Source organism: Marmota flaviventris, chromosome 4, assembly GCF_047511675.1.
Source record: "Marmota flaviventris isolate mMarFla1 chromosome 4, mMarFla1.hap1, whole genome shotgun sequence".
NCBI classification, from domain to species: domain Eukaryota; kingdom Metazoa; phylum Chordata; class Mammalia; order Rodentia; family Sciuridae; genus Marmota; species Marmota flaviventris.
The window spans coordinates 136,929,062-136,956,242 of NC_092501.1; the positions used below are offsets into that span (position 1 = coordinate 136,929,062).

Sequence of the window (27,181 nt, forward strand, 5' to 3'; positions counted from 1 at the left end):
CCCTTTCCCTCCCACCTCTCATCCCTGTTAAATGTTAATCTTCTTCTCCTGCTCTTCATCCCTACTCTGATCTTAGTTACTCTCCTTATATCAAAGAAGACATTTGGCATTTGTTTTTTAGGGATTGGCTAGCTTCACTTAGCATAATCTGCTCTAATGCCATCCATTTCCCTGTAAATTCTATGATTTTGTCATTTTTTAATGCAGAGTAATACTCCATTGTGTATAAATGCCACATTTTTTTTTTATCCATTCGTCTATTGAAGGGAAAACTGAAATTTAATTGCCTATTTCCAATTCCTCCAGTTACCATCAACTATCATTCTACTTTTTGTCTCTAAGAATTTGACTATTTAGATACTTCAGCTCAGGTGAATCATTTAATGTCTATTTGTGACTTTCTCACTTCACTTAGCATAATGTCTTCAAGGAGACATTTATGTTGTATAACACATCTGAATTTCTTTCCTTAAAAATACCCTATTGTATGTAAAAACCTACATTTTATTTATCCATTCGTTAGTCAATGTACAATCAGGTTGCTTTCACTTCTTGGCTATTTTGAATAATGCTGCTATAAATATGAGTTTATGATTTATCTTTGAGACCTTGTTTTAAGTTGTTTTGGATATATACTAAAAAGTGTAATTGTTAGGGGCTGGGGATATGGCTCAGTGGTAGAGCGCTTGCCTAGTATGCATGAGGAACTAGGTAGGATCCTCGGCACCACATAAAATAAATAAATAAAATAAACTTAAAAAAATGTAAGTGTTGGATCAACTAATAATTCTTCTTTTTTTGACAAACTGCCATACATTTTAAATACCTTGTATACCATTTTCCATTATCATCAACAATGCACAAGGTTTCCAATTTCTTATTTTTGCCAACATTTATTAATTTTTTATCAATTAGGACTGTAATTATCCAGTCATAATAGTGTATGGTGGTTCCTATTGTTTTTGATAGTCCTATTTTAAAATTGGGTCACTTGTGATTTTTGTTGTCAAACTGTAAGAGTTATTTATATATGTGTAAAGTTTATAAATATGTTTCCTTTCCCACAGTTTTCCCTTTCAATCTGTTAGTTTCCTTTGAAACACAGAAATTTAAATTTTTGGTATAGTTCAATTTAACTGTTTTTATTAGTTGCCTGTGCTTTTGGTATCATTCATAAGAAAGCATTGCCAAATTTAATGTCTCAAAGCTTTCCTCTTACATTTTCTTCTATGAGTCTTATACTTTCAGGTCTCTCATTTAGGCTTTTAATGAATTTTGTATTGAATTTTGCATCTGGTATATGGTAAGGGTCTAACTTCATTCTTTCATATTTAGACATAAAATTTTCAATATTATTTTTTCACAAGACTGTCAAGATCATTTAGTCATCTTGGCATCCATGCTGGAAATTATCTGACCATATGCAAAGATTTATTTCTTGATTAGAAGGTTTATTCATTTATTCTATATCTGTTTTTATGAGAAGCACATTGTTTTGATTACTATAAATTTGTAGTAAGTTTTCAACTGACAAAGTGTGAGACCCCCAGAATTTTTAATTCTTTTACAAGATTATTCTGAATATTCTGGCTCCCTGAGGTTTCATATGAATTTTCTATTTCTGCACAAAATGACATTGGAATTTTGACAGAACTGCCATGAATATGCACATCAGTTTGAATAGTACTAACATCTTAGCAATATTAAGTCTACCAACCTATGAACATGTGACATGTTTCTAATTATTGGTGTCTAATTTAATTTCTGTGAGCAATTGTTGTTTTATAGCTTTCAGTGTATAAGACTTTTACTGCCTTGATTATGCTTATTTTTAATGCTACTTTAAATAAAACTGTTTTTTAATTTCCTCTTGACTATTCAGTTTTATTGTACAAAAATATAAGTGATTTGGAGGTATTAGTTTTGTATCTTTGCAAATCTGCTGAACTATTTTATTACTTCTAACCCTTATCTTAAGGGAATTTTTAGATATGGGTTATATTGCATACAAAATATTATCATATAATACAGACAATTTTAGTTCTTCCTGTCCAATTTATATTCCTTTTCATCTTGCCAAAATACTCTGATTATCAGACTTCCTGTACCATTTTAAATAGAAATCACGAAGGAAGGTAAGCACCCTTTCTTTCTATCAGAATTTTAAGGAAAAGCTCAATCTCACCTCCCCACACAACTGTTGATTAAACTAACTCTGGCTTTTTATACATGGCGTTTACTATATTGTGGTAGTTTCCTTATATTCCTTATTTTCTGAGTATTTTTTTTTTATCATAAAAAGGTGTTAAATCTTGTCAAGTAACTTTTCTATAACAGTATCATGTGGGATTTTTCACTTCTTCTGTTAACATGGTATGCTATATTGATCGATTTTTGTATGGTGAAACATCTTTGCATTCTATAAATAAATCTCATTAGGCCATGGTGTCTAATCTTTTTGATATGCTGAATTAAGTTTATTAGTATTTTGTAGTGAAATTGACATAAACTCTCAAAAGAGTCATCAGTTTTATAGTTCTCTTTTAGTGGCCTTGTCTGTTTCAGGTATTAGAATAATGCTGGCCTCATATAATAATTTTGTAAGTATTCTCTTCAATTTCTTGGATGAGATTGATGAGGACTAGTGCTAATTATTCTTAAATATTTGTAAGAATACAACAGTGAATTCATTGGTGGTCTTTTCTTTATTAAGAAATATCTGCTTACTGATTGAATTTCCTTACTTATGTAAGTTATGTTCATATTCTATCTTTCTTCATGATTCTGTGTGGGCAGGTTGTATGTTTCCAGGTATTTATGCACTTCTAGGTTATGCAATATGATGGCATAGAAATGATAATAGTAATCTCTTATTTTTTGGTTGGAGGTACCGGGATTGAACTCAGGGGAACTTGACTACTGAGGCCCATTCCCAGCCCTATTTTGTATTTTATTAGAGACAGGGTCTCACTGAGTTGCTTAGCACTTCACTTTTGCTGAGGCTGGCACTGAAGTCTCCCTCCTCCTACCTCAGCCTCCTGAGCCACTGGGATTATAGGCATGCTCCATTGTACCAGGCTAATAATATTCTCTTATAATCCTTTTTTTTCCCCCCACAGCCTTGGTGATAATGTCCCCTTTTCATTTTTTATTTTAGTTGTCTGAATCTTTTTTTTTTTAAATCTGACTGAAGGTTTGTAAATTTTGTTGATCTTTTCAGTGAATCAACTTAATTTCATTAATCTTCTCTATAGTTTATTCCCTATTTTGTTTATATCTGCACTAATCTTTAGTGTTACTTTTCTTCTATTACCTTTGTGTTTGCTTTGTCCTTATTTTTCAATTTCCTCAAGGTAGAAAGTTAGGTTGTTGATTTGAAATCTTTTCATTTTAAATATATTTTTTATTTTAAAAATAAGCATTTATTCTTCTGATTGTTTTCTCATGATCCTATACATTTTGGTAAGCTGTCTTTCAGTTTTCTAATTTTCCTTGCAATTTCTTCTTGAACTTATTGGTTATTTAGAATACACTGTTTATTTCCCAGATATTTTTGGAATTTTAATTTTTCATTCTGCTCTTGATTTCTAATTATGTTCCATTGTGAATAAAGAAAACTTGGTAAATTAAAATAATCTGTTGCCATGTACACTTAAGAAAAATACATGTTTTTGTTTAGTGAAATATTGTGAAGTACTCTCTGTATATGTGTCATGTGCAAATGGTCCATAGTAGTGTTCAAGTCATCTACTAACATGTTGAACTTCTGTGTGGTTGATTCATTATGAAAATTGTGATTACTTTTATCTCTTACTATTATTGTAGGTTGACTTCTCTTTCTAATTTCCTCAATATTTGTTTCTTGTATTTTTGAACTCTGATATTTTATGTATATAAATTTATAATTTTAATCTTCTTGGTGATTTGATACCTTTATCTTCATATATTGTTCTTGATATCTAAGGCAGTCTTTGATTTAACCTCTATTTTGTTTTATATTAGTATAATTATTCCTGTTCTGTTTTGGTTAGCATTTTCATGGAATAGCTTTTTCCACCCATTCACACTGAACCTGAGTGTCCTTAAATTGAGTCTCTATGAACAGACACTCACAGCATAGAGTTGTATATTTTTTCTTAAATTCACTCAGCCCATTTGTCTTTTCATTGGGATGTTTAGTACATCTATATTTTGAGTAGTTACTGACAGGGAAGAACTTCCTTTGCTACATTACTGTTCTGGGGTTTGCCTTATCACATTTTACCCTCATTTCTTCCCTTACTGATTTCTATATGTTTAGGTGAGTGCTTCGAGCCATTTTCTCCTTCATTTTTACTTATTTCTTAAAGGTTTTTTTTTGTGTGTGTATGTAGTAATCATGTGAATTATATGTAACATTTTACAGTTATTACAATCTATTTTAAACTAAACAACTTTGATTCCATACAAAAATTACACAACTTTGCAGGTCTATAACACCCACACTCTATATAAATCATGAGTTACCTTTATATAATGTATAACCATTAACATATTTATATAAATATTTTTTACATTTTTTCTTTTAAATTGTACACAAGAAATAATTGTGGGCATAAAGTCATAACATATAGGCTTTCATATCTATATAAATGTTTATAACCAAACTTTATATTTTCATAAAGATGTGTGTTACTATCTATATCCTTTCTTTTCAACTTGAATGACTTTTTATAGCATTTATTGTACATTTGGTTACTTTGATCTAGTTTAACTGAGAAACTTCTCCATTTTTGAAACTTTCACTGAAAATAATATTTTTAAGAGTTTTCTTTTTTTACTCTCAGAACTTTGAATGAATGTATCATCTCACTGCCTTCCAGAATGCAAGATTTCTAAGAAATCTGTTAATCTTATAGAAACTCCTTTGTATTATTGCGAGTACCTTTTCTCTTGTTTCTTTCAAAATTTTGTCTTTGATTTCCAACAGATAGATTATAATGTGTATAAGTCTGTATCTTATTGACTTATTCCAGTTGGAGTAGCTTGAGCTTGAATTCATACATCTCCTAAAATTTGGGAAGTTTTTTTATCATAATTTCTTTAAATATGTAGTCTGCCTTTCTCCCTGCCCCCTCCTTCTGAGAAAGAGAGGCTCCCCCAAGCTCTTTTCACCACCCTTTTTTTCCCTTTAATTTAGCAATTTCACATGACCCTCAGCTTTGCTAATTCTTCTTAGATTATTTTGGCTCTTGAATTCACCTAATTAAATTTTTTCAGTTCATCTATTTTATTTTTCAACTTCAAAAAGATTCTCAACCTCATATAAATTTTTCTTTTTAATAATTCCTGTTAGTATACTTTTGTTCATAAAATATTTTCCTGATTTTGTATACTTTTCACTCCATATATTCCTTCAGCTCATTAAACATATTTACAATAGTTGATTACCAGATCTGCATTTCTTTATGATTGGCTTCTGAACTTATTTTGTTTCTGTGAATGGGCCATGTTTCCCCCTTTGTATGCCTTATAATCTTTTATTGAAATATGAGCGTGGCCATCTCTCACAGCCTTTACTGACCCTCTTTGTACAGAGATGATTTTCACTAATCATCATGGCTTAAAGATTCAGGGAGCTATCAAACATTTTCTGGAGAATCATTTTCCCTGTGCCTGTGTGCTTTTATTACAGTTCTGTTTATGCAGCTGCTTTTAAATATTCAAATTTTCCTAAGAGTCTCAATTAATCTTCTCACAAGCATTGGATTCTTATCATATTCATCTGTCCATAATTTCTTGCCCCAATCACACGATTCTGCAAACCCCCTGCATCTCTGTTATGATACAGTGCCTGCCACTACTTTCCATATTCTACAATCTGTTAATCAAAATTTGCTTCCATCAGTACACTGAGTCAGATAAGACAGAAACCAGTCACTGTGGCAGCTACCAGGGAAGTGAGAATGTAAAAAGTGAGTTTCATTCTATTCCTGCCACCCCAAAGTAAGAACTAGAAATTGGAGTTTCCTACTAACCATGAATACTGCACTGAACTGGGGAGGATGTAGGGTAAGAGCAAACAAAGTGCCATGGACTCACTCAATTGTTGAGTATTTTTTTTCCACTAGGTGTTTCATTCTTTATTATAGCTTACCTGTTTTGTAGAGTGTCATGTATTGTCATTTATTCAGTATTTCTTTGAAGAACAAAGGCTTGATGATTCCTGACCACCATCTTGCTGATACTACTTTTGGTAGCTTTTTAAATGGTGTTCTTTTCCAAAACACAATAGTTATGTTATCACATTTATTGAATTCTACATCTTGTGTGTGTGTATGTGTGTGAATGTGTGTGTTTGTCTAGTTTAAGAAATCTTTCATACTTTTGTTTAGATGTTTTCCTCATTTTCTTCTAAAACATTTGAGATATGTATATTTAGTGAGAAAGTTTAATTACTTTCTTTTTCATGTTTAATTAACAAAAGTGTATTATGTTGATACGGATGCAATTATTGCACTATTCGTGTTTTCTCATCAATCTGCAATGGTAACTCTGTTACATAATGTTACCATATGTGTGTGTGCAATCTGATTCTGGTATTTATTTGACACAGTGATATAACTCTGGGTCACTACCATACCATTTTAATTACAATAGCTTGTTCAATTCAAAATTATCTTGGGTTATTTTATTTCTTAATTTAACAATGTAAGTTTATGAGATACCTTGTTAATTCCATGAAAATAATTTTAGATTATTAGAATTAAATTTTATTGAAATTGATGGAATAACAGAGACTGAAAGAAAGTCTTTATGAAGAGCCCATCAACCAATACCATTTCACTTTATTTAGGTCACAAATGTCATTGAAAAACTTTTATATCCTTTGCAATAGATAACATTAAAATATCTTAATTGTAGTTTGGGGGTATACCTCAGTCATATAGTTTTCTTAGGATGCACTATGGCCTGAATTCAATTCCCAGCACCACACACACACACACACACACACACACACACACACACACTTGTCATTATAAAACACAATGCAACTCCATGAAAAATAGGTTAATAATTTTTTATATGAAATGAATAATTATAACCATTGTACAGCTAAGGAAATAGGCTTTTTGCCAAGTATCTCAAAGCTCTCCAAGTGTTTTGTCCTAATCAAAATCCTCTCCCCATTTGTAAGAAACTTTTATCCTGACTTTTATGATAATTATTTTCTTTTCCTTTATAATAAAGTTTCATTACCTAAATGCTACAGCTGTTCTGATGAAGAAATCAGTTTCATTGATTACTTTTGTAATATATTTTAAATCACTTTTAAGCTACAGGTACCCCCTTTATCTCATTATCTTTCACATGTAATTTATTTTGAAGAAACCAAGTTATTTGTATTGTAGAATTTTCACCAGTATAACTTTTTATTGAATTCCTTTGGTATAGTTCAACATGTTGGGTATAGAGGCTTAACTGAATTCAGCTTCATTTTATTAATTCAGTTTTAACTGATGATGATATTTCGTCATCTGGGTAGTTACCTTTCTTTGTGTGATATTGGCAATCATTCCTGCTCAGATCTATTAATTCTTTAGAAGATGCTAAACGGTAATCTAACCCCAATATCCCTTCATCAATTATCAGATGATCTATTTTTACTAAGTAAAAACTTTTCCCATTAAGGTTTAATAACATAATGATCAGTTTACCAAAAAAGGACTAAACAAGTACTGGACTCTTTCCCTTCATTTATCAGTTTTCACAATAAGCTGATATTCTATCATCCTTTAAATTTTGCCAAATCAATTTGTAAATTATAACCATGGACTTGTGGACTTAAAATACATTCATGTGTGCTAATGCACTATAATTACTATGCTTACTGATACTCAAACTGCCTGTGACCAATAGAAATCTCTTCAATTTACCTCCTCAATTCTTTTAATAATTTTTTTATATCATCCTTATTTTTGGTATCACAAAATGTTACAGTACAATCATTGACATTTCCATATTGTGGCTAATGAATATTAAATACCACTGTCTTGACTCTATATATGCTCAGTGCTATTGGCTTGATCACTGCATCAAAGCTACTAGTATATAGAACATATGCCATAGAATAGAATATATACTATATATAGAATAGAATATATTCCATAGTATATATGGGTATATATATATATATATATATATATATATATATATATATAGTATAGAATACATACCATAGTATATATGGATATATACTATGCTCATATATGGGTATGAGCATGAGTATGCATGTGCATGTGCACAGGTGTGTATTAAGTACACACTGATCATGTCTAATTCAAATTCATAGCCATAAGCTTTAACTTAAGTTCTTCTATTTAATATATGAATCTCCTTTATAAAATTCAAGTCTGGATCTTTAATCATATGGGGTAAAATTATCAGAATATTAATAAATTCACTGTTATTTTATTTAATATTATGCTATAGTTTCATAAATATACCAATAATGTGACAAATAGTAATAATTACTGCCCTTTAGGTTTTGAATTTTTCAGAGCATGGAGCCATTATAATTTATGGTTATCTGTATTTTAGTCTTTTTAGCTGTGATCTCTCCTATCAATTTGGTGGCCTAATATTTATTCTATAGAGGATTATTCAGGAGGGGATAGGGAAATAATAGTTCCTGATATCTTGCATATTAAGAGTTTAAATATAGTCTCTATACTTAATCTCCCAGGAACAAAATCATTGTTCTGGCTGAGCCACTTAGATTTTCTCTTGATAGATAGTGACTACAGTCAGATGACGCAAGATATTTACATTAAGAGACCATTCAGATTTAGGGCTGGGGTGCTAAGGTGGGCCACATTCTGATGACTAAGAAAAGGAAACAGTTTGAGAGAAAAGTGAAAAGACTGAGTAGATACACAGAAAGTAGCAAAAACTGGGGTCTATGAAGTTGAGAGTCAAAAGAAGCAGCCTTGGTTATTTACCCTATTTTCTCATTTATAGGCTGTCTAAAGTCTCTATTTCATTTCCTAGCCTTGTATTCAGTTGACTTTTATTGTATCTTCATCATAATTATGTTACCTTGAATATTTTTCTGAGTTCCCATCTGAACATAAATAATGTTCACACAGCATAAACCGTGGTTTTTCAGAATTACTCTGCTATGATAGAACAAAACATTGAAAGGGACACTGCAAACAAAGACAAACACATAACCCCCCCAACCCCATATTGACAATTGGCACCCCAAACACATCTAGACCTAGTTTAAATCCAAATTACAACATAACCTCTTTTGAACTCTCTTTTAGAAAAGCCCAACACTGGCACTGGAATGCACTCTCCATTGCTGCAGCAACTCATATCAATCTAACATTTCTGAACCACAGCTGTTTTGTCATCTTGTCTGTAGGTTTTGATACTTGCATATATGCTGGCTAAAGTAATTTTTATACTTAATTTGTAAATTAAAGAACTTGGGCTGGGGATATAGCTCAGTTGGTAGAATACTTGCCTTGCGTGTACAAAGTCCTGGGTTCATTCCCCAGCACCACCACCAAAAAAAAAAAAAAAAAAAGCTTGAATTTTCTAATAAGTTCAGTAAAGTGCAAATAACTACAATCTTTAAAAATCCTTGCGTCAGGGGTTATGGCTCAGCAGTAAAGCGCTTGCCTCGCACATGCGCGGTCCTGGGTTCTATCCTCAGCACCACATATAAGTAAATAAAATAAAGTTATTGTGTCCAACTACAACTACAAAAATAAATAAATAAATCGTCAATTATTCCTAAGAAAAATACACAGCAAAAACTACATAAAAACACCTAATGAATATTAGTTTGTATCAGTAACATGGATTAAAATTTCAAAGACTGCACCTGAAATAAAGTTGGCAGAAATCATTGTTCAAAAACACCTAATGAGTATCTTAAAAGAAGTGAAACTACATTGCTCTAGAATAATCTAATAAATTTAACATGTTGATTAATAAAAGGAAAACTGAATATAAAACATTAAATAAAGATGCAATTCAAATATATTTCATGATTAACTGAAATTAAGAGTTTTTATTTTCTTTTAAGACATGAAAATAATGTTACCTAAATTCAATTTTATTCCTGCTATACTCATAAGTAAAATGAAGTCAAAAGCCATGAGATTTATTCATCATAACTACCATTTCTTGAAAAGATACGTTTATCATGTAAATACCCTGTGTTCTTCACAAGGGTCTGACAGTTTTTCTTCTTAGAAGACAGGAGAGTAATGTATCACGTTAGAAAAAGTAGAGAAATGGAGGGAGAGAGAAAAAAAGAATGAACAAGAGTACATGTTCAAGAATGAGAACTTGCGAGCTGGGGTTGTACTTCAGTGTCAAGAGTACACATCTAGATGCACAAGGTCCTGGGTCAATCACCCTCTCCCTCACAAACAAATAAAAAGATAAGACAGGAAAGGACATGCACTTCTACAATTTAGGGTAGAGAATAACATAGAATAAACCTTGGCTGAGTATAATTACAAACTCGTGGATATAGATGGTTAATTAATGCGGGGAATCATCATCACAGAATATAAAATTTTATCTATCTCTTCTTATTTTCAAACTTTATGTCTACCAAAAATTAAAATGTCTTTCTTATTCAGGTAGAAGGACAAAATAATAAATATTATCTAACAAAATCTAAGCTAGCAATGACAATACAAACATTACAATATTTCCTATTTCAAGTGACAATTTTATTCATGGTACAAAAAAATGCCACAGAAGCTTAGAAAAGAAAGCATTAATTTCACTTATGGACCCTGAAAGAACATTCAGTGATTAATTATAACATTGGAGAGAGAAAAAAAGAAAAAGAATCTATGCAGATGAAAGAGTTGCACAAAAACAAGGAAATGTGACAGTGCAAAACTTTGTTTACATGGTTAAGGAAGGTCTTCTATAGCAAGAAGATAGAGACTATCTGAGTCTGGAAAGGCTCGTTATAACCAAATTCTGACAGATACTGAATGTTTTTCTATTATACAGCAAAGGTTTTTGGATTTTGACTGGCAAAAATTTTATTTTGCCAAGTAATGATATTTAAAAAACAAACAACCTAAAAATCTTCCATTTGCTATCCTTTCATAAGGAAATGTCATTCTAACATTGCAGGGAAGGACATGAAAATTATATCTACATAGCTTTAAAATTGTATGTACTAAAATTCTTTGTGTACTGAAATGTTATAAAACTGTATTTGGCTAATTCAAAATGAACATAAATATCAAATTCCAAAATTTCAGTTCTAACATAGTCACTCCTCTAAAAATTCATTCATCTTTCTGAACTGATTATCAGTGGGGGCATGTTTTTATTTCTCTGTCAACTTAATTCAGAATATTTGAGGTATACTTTGAGAAGTCCAAGAAAAATGGTTCTCAATTACTCAGAAATTTCTTCTACCTTCTCTCTGTACTGATGAGTAAAAATTAAGTAGAAAAAAGCTCAAATGTTCAACCATGGAAAATACTGGAAAGTAGGCAATACATGGGGATCATGTTTGCCCAACATAGAATAGTTGAAAAGTTATATGAGAGTAATTCCTTAAAATCTAAAATTATCACAACAGTCACTTAACAGCCAGTAATGTTAGCCTTAAATCTTAACCTAATTTCACCTCTATTTTGGTTACTAGAAAACCTAGTGTAGGATTTGTTAGTTTTCATAATAGTATAGGACCCATTACTAACATTACTACATTACTAACTTTATTCCTTGCTTCATTTATTTTATCTTTGACCAGTTATGACTTTTTATAAATTTTAGGAAAAATATACATAAAAATACAATGCACAAAAGGCCTGTACAGGGAATGAAGAAACATTTCAGATTTTTAAAAGTAATGCTTATTTATTTTTTAATTATAATAGTAACACATTACACAAAAACATGAAAATATAAATAACTGGTGTTCTTGCTTCTCAATAGCATATAACCACAAGAAAATCAAAAGAATTTTAAAAAAGAAAAATAGGCCATCAAAAACAACCCAGCGATAACTTTGGTATTCTTTGGAATCCATAACTAGGATTCCTCCAATTATAACTAGATTGATATTTATGCTATCTTGGAAGATATAAAACATAGCTTATTATTAATAGTATTTGGATAATCAGCCTCCAAATTAATATTATTTTCATAAATTATTAATTCTCACCAGGTAATTATAAATACTGAAGTTGAAGGAGAAAGATTTTTAAAAATTGGATTTTTACCTAAAACATTTACATTGTGTTATTAATTATAAAATAAATAAATTTAGGAGAAAAAGCTATTTGAAAGAAACAAATGAGCAAATTTTAAATAAAGTGAGTTTGAGGCCTCAATGTGATGGAAAATGCCCATGCCAGGCAGCTCAAAAATCTGTCTAGAATTCAAAAGACACAGAGTTTAACTGTTACAGGAATTAAGTAGAAATAGGAAAAATATTAACCTTTCAAAAATGTGTAAATATGAGTGAGAGGCATTTAGGAGCAGGTAGGATTAAGAGTAGGTATATACAACCATTTCTGATCCAGGTTTTAGATGGGTATATGCCCTCAAAAGTGATTATGATTAGCAAGTCATTTAGTCTCAATTCCTACTATACTCGCATATTTTTTCATTATAACAAGTAACCCTGAATTCTAATTCTTGGTTTTTATGATTTTTTGTCCATGAGACTAGATAAATTCCTTTGAGGTAATTATCAATGTCTTTTAAATCCTAGCACCAAGGATGCAAACATTTCCTCTTCTATTCTGAATGAATAAACAAAAGTATAATTTTGTACAATCATTAAGATAAGTCTAGAACAAAGGTATTTGAATTATAGGCACAATCTGTGACCAAGAAGTAGTTTTTAAGTTTCTAAGAACCTTTAAAGTTTGTTTTGGAACATTTTCTATTATACTTCGTAGGTAGAAGTGATGATAATAATAATGGTGACCGCATCAGTATGTAGTGACATTTCCACTCTTCTCAAAACTCAACAGCTTTCTCATACCACACAAGATAAAGCTGAAGACTCCTTTTCTCTCTTGGCCTAATATCCAGCTATGTTCCTTTTGATTCACTTTGCTCAAGCCACACAAAACTGTAATTTTTTCATTTTTCAATCCTGCCACTGTATGCCATATGCATTTTATAATTCTGTTTTTATAAGAACACTGGAATGCTCACATGAAGTCCATTACATAGAAAGGAAATCAAGATTCAGAGTGGCTCCATAACTCACAAAGGCCATAGAGCAAAGTATTGGAATAGGATTCAAACTGATGGGATTCCAGAGGCTTAGTTACTATTATGGTCTTCCCAAGCAGTGGAGAGAATAACAGAACAGGCACAGGAAAATAAAGTGAACAGGAAGTAAAAAGCAAAAACAATATGCAAGGCTGGTAAATCCATGAACCACCTAAAATGGCAGCTAACACCACTAACCACCCATAGGATCATACTGATAGTGATTACCCCTTTCTGAAGTTTAGAAATAGCCATAAAATAAAGACTTTCTAAAAGAAATAATACTTCAGTTATTTTCAAAGCCACTCTCTCAGTACCGCTATATAAATTAAATCATCATCACAGTGAATTTATCTTTTTTGTCTCCTCATTCTACTTACGCTGCTGTTGGGAAGAAAACGATAGCTTTATAATTCCAGTTTGTTATTTCTCCACATTTTTAATGCCTTCTTAATTAAGGATTCTTATATTACAAATGCTATATGAGTAAGAAATTTCACTTACAGAAGCATTTCTCAGAAGTTTTAGAGAATATTGTTTAATAAACATGATATTATAATGACTAAATACATAGTCATTCTGATAAGACTGGAATTAGAAGAGTCAGTTTCCCATTCAAACACCTTTTCAAAGTTCTTCACTTTCAAATTCTACCACTGGCTTTGTCAAAATTCCACTGAAAAAAATGAGTAATGAGAAGGCATATATCAAAAATCTTATTAAAAGTTGTGGACATAATATCTTTTCATTCCTTTGGCAATATCTACTCCTGTAGAAGCACAATTTATGCCATGATTAATAGATATATTACAGGAAACTAAAATAATGAGAATAGAGAGAGAAATCATACCTTCTATCAATAGCTCTTGTCCATGACTGCCAAGAAGTGTACGAGATAGGAATGGGGCAAAGTCTACAAAAATTTCACGAAGAAGAGGAGCAACTTTTTCTAAAGCTCTTTCAAGTTTTGCAGTGATGCTGTTAAAATTAAGACATAAAAACTAATAAATATAATTCAATATAAAATGTCGAATAAATTTACTTCTAAATTAAAATCTTTAAAAACCATAAAAATCCAATTCTAGCCCAAGGAATAACAACAAGCTTCATGTAGAAGGGACACTACAGTTTCACATACAGGCTACTCATAGATTGCAGCTGAAGTAGAAAAGAATCAGAGTTCTGCTACCTGCAAGGGCCAAAGACTGCTCATAGCTCTAGGAGTATCAGGAAAATGAGTTCTTATATATCCTGTCTGTCTATCCATTGAAAAAAAATGGTTCAGAACACGTCCTATGTGGTCATTATGCCAGTTACAAAGAATTTAACTGTTGCTTTCAAGAAGGTATTACCTGAAAAGCTTGAAAGCTAAGGAAGTAACTGGAATTCAGTTGACTTACTTACCCAAAGTGGGCAATTCCCACTTCAAAAGTCCACTTACTTTTATCAATCCCTGAATTAATATTTATATTGTAGACTACTGAGTTAAAGTCCTTATTTAAGTACTATTTGGAATTCTTGAAAATATTTTGAATGTTACAAGAAAAAAATAGATGAAGAAAATATTACTGTTTAGTCAAGTGAATAACTTGGTAACAGATCTCTCTCTCTCTCTCTCTCTCTCTCTCTCTCTCTCTCTCTCTCTCTGTCTCTCTCTCTCTGTCTCTGCATGTGCTTTAGAGTAAAACTGCATGGACTGAAATTCTAGCTCTGCTATATGTTAGCTAGGTGACCATGGGAATATCAGACTTCCTATGCCTGCAAAATGAAGATGATCACAGCACCTAAACAGTAGGGATCAAATAAGCTAAAGTGTGTTAAACTGCATTCAAAAGTACCTGGCACAGAGTGAGAGGACATATAATATGTTAAGGTTTTTATAACTAATAATTTGAATTAAGCACACCCATATTTATTCTAGCAAGATGTGACTCTGATATAATAAACAAAATCAATGTAATAATAATATTAGATAAACACACCTTCTACAAAGACAAGTACAGTAAAAAATTAAACAATGCTTCAAAATAATACATTTCTGTCTAGATAACATTTTTATTTCTGTGAGGAAAAGCTTATGGATTAAAAAAAGGTAAATAACCATGGAATAATTTGCAATATATTACTCTGGCATTTCTTTTATTTTTAAGTGACTACATAGGGACTAGGGGATAATCTAGGATGCTTACTTTCCTAACTTGGAAATGGCATGTGTTGAATCTTTGGACACTCAAAGTCTCACCATTAGCACTTCTATTTCTTTTCGCCTCTTATCTGGTCAACACCTTTAGAGAAATGAGCAAAGATGGAAAAAAAAAAAAAAACATACACTTGGAAAGAATATTTTGGAAGGACAACTTTGGGCAAGAAAGTGACTTGAATGGGACTTGGCAGACTTGATGAAGACATGAGTTTTCAATATTCCCTGTCTACTATTCTTACTAAAGCTAGCATCTGGGTTAAGAGTTGGTATAAATCAGAATCACCCAGAGGGTCTGTTGAAAAAGACCACCAGGCCCACCCAGATTCTGATTTAGCACATCTAGATGTAACATGAGAAAGTGCATTTCCAGCAAATTCTCAGGTAGTGGTGCTGCTGATTCTCTATATGTTTTTTAAACTTTTTGTAATTGTAGATGAACATCAGGCCTTTATTATGTTCATTTATTTTTATGTGGTGCTAAGTATTGAACCCAGTGTGTCACACATGCTAGGCAAGCCAAAAAATAACTGTTCTAACAGAGTATTTGCTGTTAATAAGTATTAATTTAAAGGTTACAAAAAAAAAACAGGCAACTTGAAGGCATAGAATAATCATATTGTAGTAAATTTCCTCTGACTTTTATTGAATACAAATGGAGATTCTGTTTGGATATATTATTTCATAAATTTCTTCTAATTTCCAGGAATATGTCCTACACTACACAGATAAACTAATTCCATCTACTAAACAATGATAAGAACCAAAAGAGTATGTGAAAAGCAGACAAACCTAGATAATTATTATGTGTTTCTAAAACTTAACTCTTACTCCAGCATGATTTTTTTTTTTAAGATAAGTAAGTAGGAGTAAAATTACTTTAGAAAAATTCTGGATTCAAGGTGGTTCACAAAAACTATAGTACTGGGTTCAATATTCTATTATCAAATAAAGGCTCAGATTTTTTTTCCTAGTTTAAAACATTTTTTCCTATTTTAAAGGTTCTAAGTGATTTGGAGGCTTCAGAACTGCAAAATTACTATGCTTAGTGATTAAATTAAATATAAAATAAAAACTTGAATTAATCTGAGCAACTGTTCACTTTGGTGTGTATGAATATGTAAGTATAAAATTACTTTGACTTCAGGGAATAGATAACACATTTTTCTGTGAGTAAAACCCTACGATAATTTTTTTGCCGATATTTTCTCATACAGTTTAACAGAATGTTAAATGTTGGGCTTACATATGATTATGAAATGAAAATTTTAATTTTCTGATAGGGGAGAAAATATGTAATATTTTACTCAGCAAGAGAACAAAGATTTTAAGTACAGAGAATCATTATCAAATAATACTGTTAGATTTCTCCATCAAACAACAAAATATTTTAAATGAAAAAGTTGCACTATCACTTTTTATAGTGAAGAAACTGATCGTTTGTTGTTTGTGTTAATATTTGCAGATTTCACCTAATGATTTCAAAAGTTTGATTTACAACAAACTTTTCATAAAAGTTTATAATCTTTACCCTTATGCAATTTAAATTATGAACAGAAATAATATAGACATGAACTTCAGCTTAAAGAATATCTCCTAGTAAATAAAGATTATCTACCATGCCAAAAAAAGACATGTTGTTGTTATTTCATTCCTCTTCTCAGACAAAAAAAATGTAAAACTCCATTTTTGAAGACCATGACATATATTAGAAAATTATCTCTTAACATGTAAAACACAAATTAAAAACTATATTTCTATGGGAGAACTCCGTGGCATTAAGTCCTAGAAAAATAAATGTATATCTCTCTAAAACAAAAACAAACAAAACACAAATAAAAAGAAAGGAACAGGGCTAGAATAATTCAGTGGTAGAGTGCTTACCTAGCAAACATAAAGCCCTGCATTCTATCCCCAGCACTGACAAAATAAATAAATTTTAAAAAAGTAACATATAACAAACAGAAAAAAGACCAAAGTATTCTTTAGCCAGTTATTTTTGTAAGAAATATAAATATGTTTTACTCATTTTAGGGAAAATACCAAATAATAAATTTTCATTTTTCTTTGAAAATTTATTCTCATTTATTCAAAGACACTCTTTGCAAAGAAATAATAGCAAGATGCCCAAATGGGGGAATTTGCCCTAACAGTATTTGAGTGAATTTCAGTGTGTTCCTCAGTACTTGAGACATTTCTTGGCCTTAAGTACAGAACTTATAAGTCCAGGCTGAAATGCTTACTACTTAAGCCTCTTATTCCACTATCCTCACTCTACTTTTTTAAAATCTCTTTCAGTCACACTACTGAAGGTTAGGATGTTTGCTTGGTGACTGTTTTGACCTGGGCTACTTTTCTGGGTAGCAAGTGTACTCTTTCAAGAAAGAACATTACTGATTTCTATGAAGAAGATTCCTCTTTGAATTTTGAGAAATATATCAATCACACTAAGAAAACTACCAACTTGAAGAAAAAAAAAACAAAGGAAATAATGATGTTTTCAGATTAAATTCTACAGCTTTAATGCATGGATTAAAAACAATATAACTGAAGAGAGCTTATTATTACAGTGTTTGAAAAACACAATTATGTAATGGTTATTATCTGTATTGTTTTATCTACACAATTAATTAAATAATTTTGTCTTCACAATTAAAAAAGAATTAAAACCAATATTACTGCGATTATGCCATGAAATAAAAAGCAAGGGCATAGTTCCCAATTCATTCTATAAAACTAGCATCACACTGATACCAAACCCAAACAAAATACACATTAAGGAAAGAAAACTACAGACTAATATCCTCAGTGAACATAGACATAAAATTTCTTAAGAAAATATGAGCAACACACACTCAATATCACATTAAGAGGATTCTACACCATGACCAACTGGATTTTACCCTGTGTATGCAAGGTTGGTTCAATACATCCAACTCAATAAATATAATTCGCCACATAAGTAAAATTAAGGAAAAGAATCACATGATCATCTCAATAGACACAGAAAAAGCTTTTCACACAATTTAGGAGCTATTCACATTAAAAACACTGAAGATACAAGAGATAACAAGCTTACCTCATCATTATAAAAGCTACATATGACAAATCAAAAGTCAATATCATAGTGAACACAACATTTCCTCAATAATTAGGAATAAGGCAAGGATGTCCATTCTCACCCATCCTAGTCAAAATAATCCTTGAAACTCTAGCCAGAGCAACCAGGCAAAATAAGAAAATTAAATGAAAATAATAAGTCATACTATTGCCATCATATTGTTTACCGTCAAGAGGGCTCATAAACTCAGCAAAAGTAGCAGGATACATGTTCAATACACAAAAATCAATAGTTTCTTATACTCCAATAATGAATCTGCTGAAAAAGAAATCAAGAAAACTACTCTATTCAAAATAGCCTAAAACAAACTAAATGCTTGGAAATAAATCTAATCATAAAAGTGAAGGACCACTAAGATGAAAACCATATCAAACACTAAAGAAAGAAACTGATGATTATCTTAGAAAATGAAAAGATCTCCCACATAATTGGACATGAATAATTAATATTATCAAAATGACCATATTACAAAAGTGATACACAAATTCAATGAAATCCTCATTAAAATACCAAGGACATTCTTCATAGAACTAGCAAAAAAGTCCTAAAATTCATATGAAAGAAGAAAAGATCTAGAATAGGCAAAGTAATGCCTAGAAAAAAAATCTAATGATGGAAGCTTCATAATACCTGATCTCAAATTATTCTGTACAGCTATAGTAACAAAAAAACAAACAAACAAACAAAAAGATGGTATTAACATCAAAACAAACATGAAGACCAAAGAAACCGAAGTCACAGAGAAAAACCCACATAGATAACAGTCCTCCAATATTTGACAAAGTTCCCAAATACACATGCAGGAGAAAATATAGCCTCTTATACAAATGGCTCAGGGAAAACTAGATATATATGTGTGTAAGAATGAAACTAGACCCTATCTCTCCCCCTACACAAAAGTCAACTCAAATTGGATCTCAGACCTAGGAATTAGACCAGAAACTCTGCAACTGCTAGAAGAAAACATAGAGTAAACACTCTAAAATAATGGTGCAGGCATCAACTTTCCTAACAAGACCCTTAAGTAAGAAATAAAACCAAGAATCAATAACTGGAATGACATGAAATTATCTTCTGCAGAGAAAAGGAAATAAGAGCATAAAGAAATAGACTACAGAATGGGAGAAAATCTTTGCCACCTACCCTTCCAAAAGGAGATTAATATCTGGAATATATAAAGAACTCAAAACACTTTATACACACACACAACATACACACACACACACGCACACACACACACACACCAATGAATAAATGAGCAAAATAATTAAACATATTTCTCAAAGAAGAAATTAAAAATGGCTAATGAGTATTTGAAAAAATGTTCAACATTCCTGGTAATCAGAGAAATGCAAATCAAAACTGCACTGAGATTTCATTTCACTCCAGTTAGAATGGCAATTATCAAGAATATGAATAATACCAATGCCAGTAAGGCAGTGGGGAAAAAGGAGCACTAAGAATTGTTGGTGGGATTGCAAATTAGTATAACTGCTTTGGAAAAGAAATAAAGATGCCTAAAAACAAAAACGGAACCATCATATGACCCAGCTATCCCACTCTTCAGTATTTAGCCAAAAGAACTAAACTCAGCATACTCTAGTGATATACACATATCTATGTTTATAGCAGCAAAATTCACAACAGAAAACTTATGGGTCCAGCCCAGGCACCTGTCTGTCAACAGACAAATTAACAGAGAAATTTGGGTATATATACATAATGGAATTTTACTCAGCCATAAGAATGAAATTATTCATTTGCTGGTAAATGAATGGAACTGAGAACATAATGCTTAGTGAAATGAACCAAATTCAGAAAATCCAGAGTCAGATGTTTTCTCTCATATTTAGAAACAAGAGAGAAATAAAGAATTTTAAAGAACAGATCCCAAGGAAGTAGAAGGGAGATCAGGGGAGTAGAAGAAGAAAACTGAGGGGAAGAGAGGAGGGACAGTAAAGTGAAGGAATGAAACTGACCAAATTATGCTATGCTCATGTATGAATATATAACAGTGAATTCCACATTTATGTATATCTATAAAGCACCAATTAAAAACATAAATAAGGAGAGGGAAGACCAGTAGAGAAAGAGAGGAGGGGATGGGAGGAAGGAAAGTAACTAGTGATTGAAATGGAGTAAGTAATATTGCATGTATATATAAATATGCCCAAATGAACCCACTATTATTTATAGTTAAAATGAACTAATAAAAACACAATTACACATTGCATTTATCTGTGCAATTAATTTTAAGAAATTATATGAATAGAAAAATAATTATCTGTGGGAGAAAATAATGTTTGAAAATAATTATCATCAACTCTTACCAAATGTAAGATTTGGCCTCAAGATACATCCAAGGTCATGGTGATTGTGTACATGCTAATTATTAGAAAGAAAATGATGAAAAATGTCCTGCTATCTAAGAAGGTGTTTTTTCCAATGTTATATGTTTTGTAATTCTACAAAACTAATAATCACACTTGTATTTAGAACACTGTATGCATTTTAAATTCTATTTTAATAAACTCCTTTACAATTGTGGTATTTCAAAAAAATTTAATTATTTTTATTTCAATTTTTTGTATTAAATATCTTTAGCATAATATCATAAATATAATAAACAATTTGATTTGGTAAAGTTCTTAATTTGTTAATTTCTTAAATAATATAAAAGAATAGGTAGTTATATAATTAACTGTAGAATGGGTATAATTAGGAAATCTAAAATAATAATAATAATATCTTTACCTAAAGATAAAGGTCAGTTATAAAAGAAATGAGTTTATGAGTGAATTCCATGGTAGAGTTTTACTAATCAAATGCTCCTATGTAAATGAGAAACTGCAGGCATAAATAAATTAAATGGTTTGTTTAAATAAACATAAGTGAAAAAACAAAATTAGGAGACTATTATCGACAGAAAAACAATATAACATTAAATTCTTAATCAAGTACATATCATAACTAGTGATTGACTAGCATTGACCTTAAACATCTGGTTTCACTTAACTTGTAAAATAAAGTATTTATAATATAAAATATAATTTAACATATGAGATATCTGATAAGTAAATGCCATCCTAAATCTAGAATCTGTGACATAATGGCCCACTGATAGTTTTTTAAACTCTAAGTTTCTAGGATTGTACCTACTAAAAAAAACACAAAGCTGAAATAAAATGCCTCATTATTTTATTCCACCATAATCTTATAAATTTAAAACTGACAGTTTCTCTTCATTTCTCCCAAAGAGAATCGTGTATTTTTGAGTGCCTAATATATACATTAAGAAAGTAAATGAAAATATAGAAGATTAAAAACCTGAAGAAATGGAGCAAACTACATGCATTTACAAGTATATCAAAATCAACCCAACCATTATACGTAACTGTAAGACAATAATAAAAACATAAAAAAAGAAGCTAAACAGAATTCATTAATGTGTAAGAAGTTTACTCCTTTATATGGTAAATGAAATTACAAACTAACACTTTTCAAGTTTTAAGAATATGATACATTTTAGGAATATGTTCATATAATTACAAAAGCAATTTGAAATGCATTTTTGTGAATTGTTAATAGCATATTTTGTAGACTGAAAATAAAATAATATGTAATGCAACAATTCTCTCTTTCCAGTCAACTAGTAAAATAATGTAGTTAATAAAGTTAACTACAGTGAAATTAAAATTCTAGGTATAAATAAAAATTTCCTACTACATAAATTATTAAAGAAAATTTAATGTGATAGGAGCTGTGATATCTGACCAAGATTCCCCTTTAGGATAGAGTACTTTATTCCCTGGAAAATTCTGAGGAGGATTATGGAGGGATGGCTTATAGCTGAGTCCCTCCCTAGAAGGGAGCTGCTCTCCCAAGGTGAGGCCCTTCATTAGGAGCAATCTGCATTCAAACTCTGGGCAATGAACAAATAAAAATACACAGCTCCTTTGACTCAACTGAGGACATCACATCTCTGGAGGTCATTTACAATTTCAGAACTTTCCCAAGGATTGCCCTGGGACTTCTCTTAAAATTACATCACTTTTCCTTTGGACCAATTTCCTCTTCCTGCTACTTAACAGGTAGTATTATTAAAAAAATATAGAAAGTTGTATCTCAGAATCTATTTCCTGGGGTAGTGGTTATTAAGCATGTTTTACACAATATTTCTTTTACCTAATTTTTTTTTAAAAAAATAAGTTGAAACATCATCAACTAACAATTTCAACTTTTAAAAAGAAAGAGGATTTCTATTTCTACTTAAGATAAAGAAAACTAGAGTTAATCCCACAATAATTACAAGAAAAAAACCAAATAATCTAAAGAATGACAACTCTGCTACTCATCAGAAAACTGAAGTTGCCAGGAAACCTGCTAGGAAAGAAAGGAAACTCCAATGAGGTAGGGTGCAAGAACTTGCTCATCTGGGGCAGAACCCAGAAACCAGGGAACTGGGCATCTTATATGCTATGCTAGCAACCCAAGCAGCTATGGAGGCTAAGGCAGGAGGATTAAAATCCAGCCTTAGCAACTTAGCAAGGCCCTTACAGAATTAAGAGAGATCTTGTCTCAAAATTTAAAATAATAATTTACAAAAGGACTAGGGATTTGGCTCTGTGGTTAAGTGTCCCAGTGTTCAATCGCCAGTACCCAAAACAAATAAAAAACCCTATAGGGTTTTTTTAGGAAAGAGCAAAAATAAGATAAGAGGAAGAACACTGAATAAAACTCTGACAAGAAATTTAAAGCCCTGGTGCACTGAGAGTAACTAAAGTAATAAGAAAACATAAGCCAAGCTCAATTCCAACTCCAGGTTAGAATGACTCAATTCCTAAACCTAAAGACTTAGCACAACCAGAGACAGGACCATTTCAAGCATAAATATTACTGCCAGTTAATACTATCTTGTATACAATGTACAGTTTTCAAACAAAAATTAAAATACATAAAGAAGCAAAACATCACTAAAAACAAATGACAGACAAACTAATACAGTTACAGAATCCTTGGTACATCACATAATGGAATTATCACAGAAAGAATTTACAATAATTATGATTAACATGTTAAGAGCTAATGAGTACTTGAAAAGGTAAACAGCATGCATAAACAGATGTGGAATTCCAGGAAAAGTAAAATATATATATATATATATAAAGAAACAATGGTAGAAATGAAAAACAGTAAATGAGACAATAGGCCTTCAATTTGCTTAAAGATAGTCTCAATAATTCCATGGAAAGAATCAGTGAATTTAAAGATAAACTAATATCTACACTTTCCATGTTTATTGTAACACTATTTCATAATAGCCAAGATATGGAATCAAACTTTAGTATCTATCAATGGATAAAGGGATAAAGAATATTTGTTATGGGGCCAGGTTATAGCTCAGTGGTAGAGTGCTTGCCTTGCACATGTGAGGCACTGGGTTTGATCCTCAGCACCACATAAAAATAAATAAATATTTTTTTTTATAAAAAGGAAACATGTTTTATAAGTAAAATGGAATACTATTCATCGATAAGAAAACATAAGATTCTATCATGTGCAATAATTTGTACTGACCTAGACAATGGTACAGTAAGTGAAATGAGCCAGAAGTACAAATACTGCATGATCTCACATATAAGTGCAATCTAAAGAAAGCCAATCATAATGGAAAGTAGAATGATGGTTATTAGAGAGGGGAGGATATGTGGAGAAGGAATAAAAGAGGTTAGCCAATGGGTAAAAAATTTATACAAAGAAAAAATAAGTTCCAGTGTTCTACTGCATAGTAAGATGCTTTCAGTCAATAATAATGTACAATGTTTCAAAGAATTTTGAATAATTTATCACAAATAAATAATGAATATTTGTGGTGACAGAAACACTATTACTCTTATTTGACCATTATACAATGTGTGTATGTATGTGTGTGTATACACACACACATACATATACATATATATATATATATATATATATATATATATATACACACACACACACATACATACACACATATATGTACATATATATCCATAAATTTGTCTTAGTCAATTTGCATAATTATTGCCAAGTAAAAGATAAAACTTAGAAAAATAAAAACAAAAATAATTATAACATCACTGTTATGGAAAGGGCAGATAAAATAGTATACGGTCAAAAAAGAATAAGCATTACATAGATACAAGAGAAAGTTGATCAAATTTTTTTTTATGTTTTCTTTTTGGATTTTGTTATATTTACGGTAATGGTCAGCTTTTAAAGATTTATAATTTGTTGTGATTTATTTTTTTTAAATCTCAATAAATCTTTTGCCCCCCAAAAACATTCAGAACCATACTGAATAGTTCAAAACATTCAAAACCATAGTTTAGCTATTTCTTTTATATTTTTGTGTTAGTTATGTATTGCTACCATAAAAACAGCTAAGAAAGGAGAAGAATACATATATTCTTTTATATTATATATAGAGAGAAAGAAAGGGAATGAAAAAGAGAGCACACAGATATTCAAGAGCATACAAGAGCTGTGGAACAGCAAAAATAATCTTAAATAAGTGTGACTGGAATTGCAGAAGGAGAAGTACAGTATGCCAAATAATGGTTACACAAAAACACCAAAAGAATAATTCCTGGAATCTGTGAATAGGTTATGTTACATAGCAACAGGGACTTTGCAAGTCAAATTAAGATTATAGACATTAAGACAGGGAGATAATCTTGAATTATGAATACTTGACTCAATCTAATCACATGAGCTCTAAAAAAGCAGAAAAAATGTATCAGAATGGGATATAAGAGCAATTCTAAGTGTGAGAGGAATGATGAATACTTTCTGTTTCTGAATGTAAGGAGCCACATGCAAAGGGCAGCTTCTAAAAGACAGCAAGAAAGGAAACAGGTCCTAGAGGCATACAGAACTGACTTCTGCTAACAAATTGAATAAAATTGGAAGCAAATTTTCTTTCAAAATTTCCCCACAGGGGATATAGCCCAACATGTGGATTGTGACCCAGTGTGAGCTGTGCTGGACATTTAGCCTAAAGATCTGTGAAATAACTAATAAATCAGTGTTAATTCAAGCTGCTGAAATTCTGGCAATTCTTTATGGTAGAAATACAACATTAACACAAAAATATAGAAGATATAGAAGAAGAAATATGTGAAGAGATAATGAATAAGAATTTTCCAAATAAAGATTATAAAAGTACAGATGTAAGAACACCAGAAAACACCACTTATAGTTAATAAATACCATTCATATATTATAATAAACTACTGAATTCCAAATATAAAAAGAACATTTGAAAAAGTCAGAGAATATACAAATTATATATGGAAGAACAAAGAACAATGTTTTCTTTAGAAACTATACAAGTCAAAAGGTGTGAAATTAAACTGATTTCTATCACATTTCTAAAATATATAAGCCTACATACAATTTTATATATGGTAAAAAATGTTTGAAAATGATGACAAAATAAAGACTTTTTCAGGGTTGGGGGTGGGAGGGGACAGAGAAAATCCATGCATCTAACTTATACTATAAGTACTTTAAAGAAAGTTCTTCAAGTACAAGGTATCACATACCTGACAAAAACTTAAATTCATACAAGCAAGTCCTGGTAATGATAAATTTTATGTGTGTACACACACACACACACACACACACATACATACATACACACACACACACATACATACACACTTTTTTTGGGGGGAGGGGGTCCCTGAAATGAGGTCTGGCTATGTTACCTAGGCTGGCTCTGAATTTCTGGGCTCAAGTGATCTTCCTGCTTCAGTCTCCCTAGTAGCTGCAACTATAGGCATGTGACACTGTGTCCATCTAAAATAAATTTATCTGAATAGTTTTAAAAGACAATTGACTTTCTAGAGCAAAAACACTTGCAATATACTATTTCTTAATGAGACATATAAAAGTAAGATATAGGATAACACTAGCACAAAGAACACAAGAGCAACATTTTGCTTTGCTTTTTCTACAGGTTTCCTAGTTGTGCTCGGGAACACAATCTGCTTATTATTAAGGATGCAAAGCCCAATCATTTTATATGACTATTTGATCATCTAATATTTGAAGGAGTATAAATGCTTAAATGGCTTAGTTTTTTTTAAAATCACAGGTTAAATTTATGATATTAAATTATATCATTCTGATCTTTTATTATATGTGAAGAAACTTAACACTTTTACAATTTTCAAGTTGTAAAAAAACTTAGTCAAGAAAAAATACTAATATCCCATCCAATTAAACTTTTCCAGCTCTTTATATGGCTTTATATTAATGAAGAATTTTAATGATAATTCCTTGACTTTCCCTCTTTAAACTTATCCACATTTTCAGGTTTAAAGCAGATTTTTCACAGATCTATTAATGAATCCTACTTTTACTCAGCAATAAAAGAGAATATAATCATGGCATTTGCAGGTAAATGGATGGAGTTAGAGAAAATAATGCTAAGTGAAGTTACCCCATCCCCAAAAAACAAATGCCAAATGTTTTCTTTGATATAAGGAGGCTGATTCATAGTGGGATAGGGAGATGGAGCATGGGAGGAATAGACGAACCTCTAGATA

At 31.0% G+C, this 27,181-nt stretch overlaps 1 protein-coding gene across 4 annotated transcripts in view; it reads right to left on the reverse strand.

Annotated features, from left to right (window-relative positions):
* The window catches only part of Nbea (neurobeachin), a 639,704-nt gene that overhangs the window by 370,465 nt on the left and 242,058 nt on the right, over positions 1-27,181 (reverse strand). For all 4 annotated transcript variants that reach the window (XM_071611544.1, XM_071611543.1, XM_071611542.1 and 1 more), the window contains exon 33: positions 14,114-14,241. In XM_071611544.1, coding sequence (XP_071467645.1) covers positions 14,114-14,241 — 128 coding nt within the window. The remainder of the gene's footprint in view (positions 1-14,113; positions 14,242-27,181) is intronic.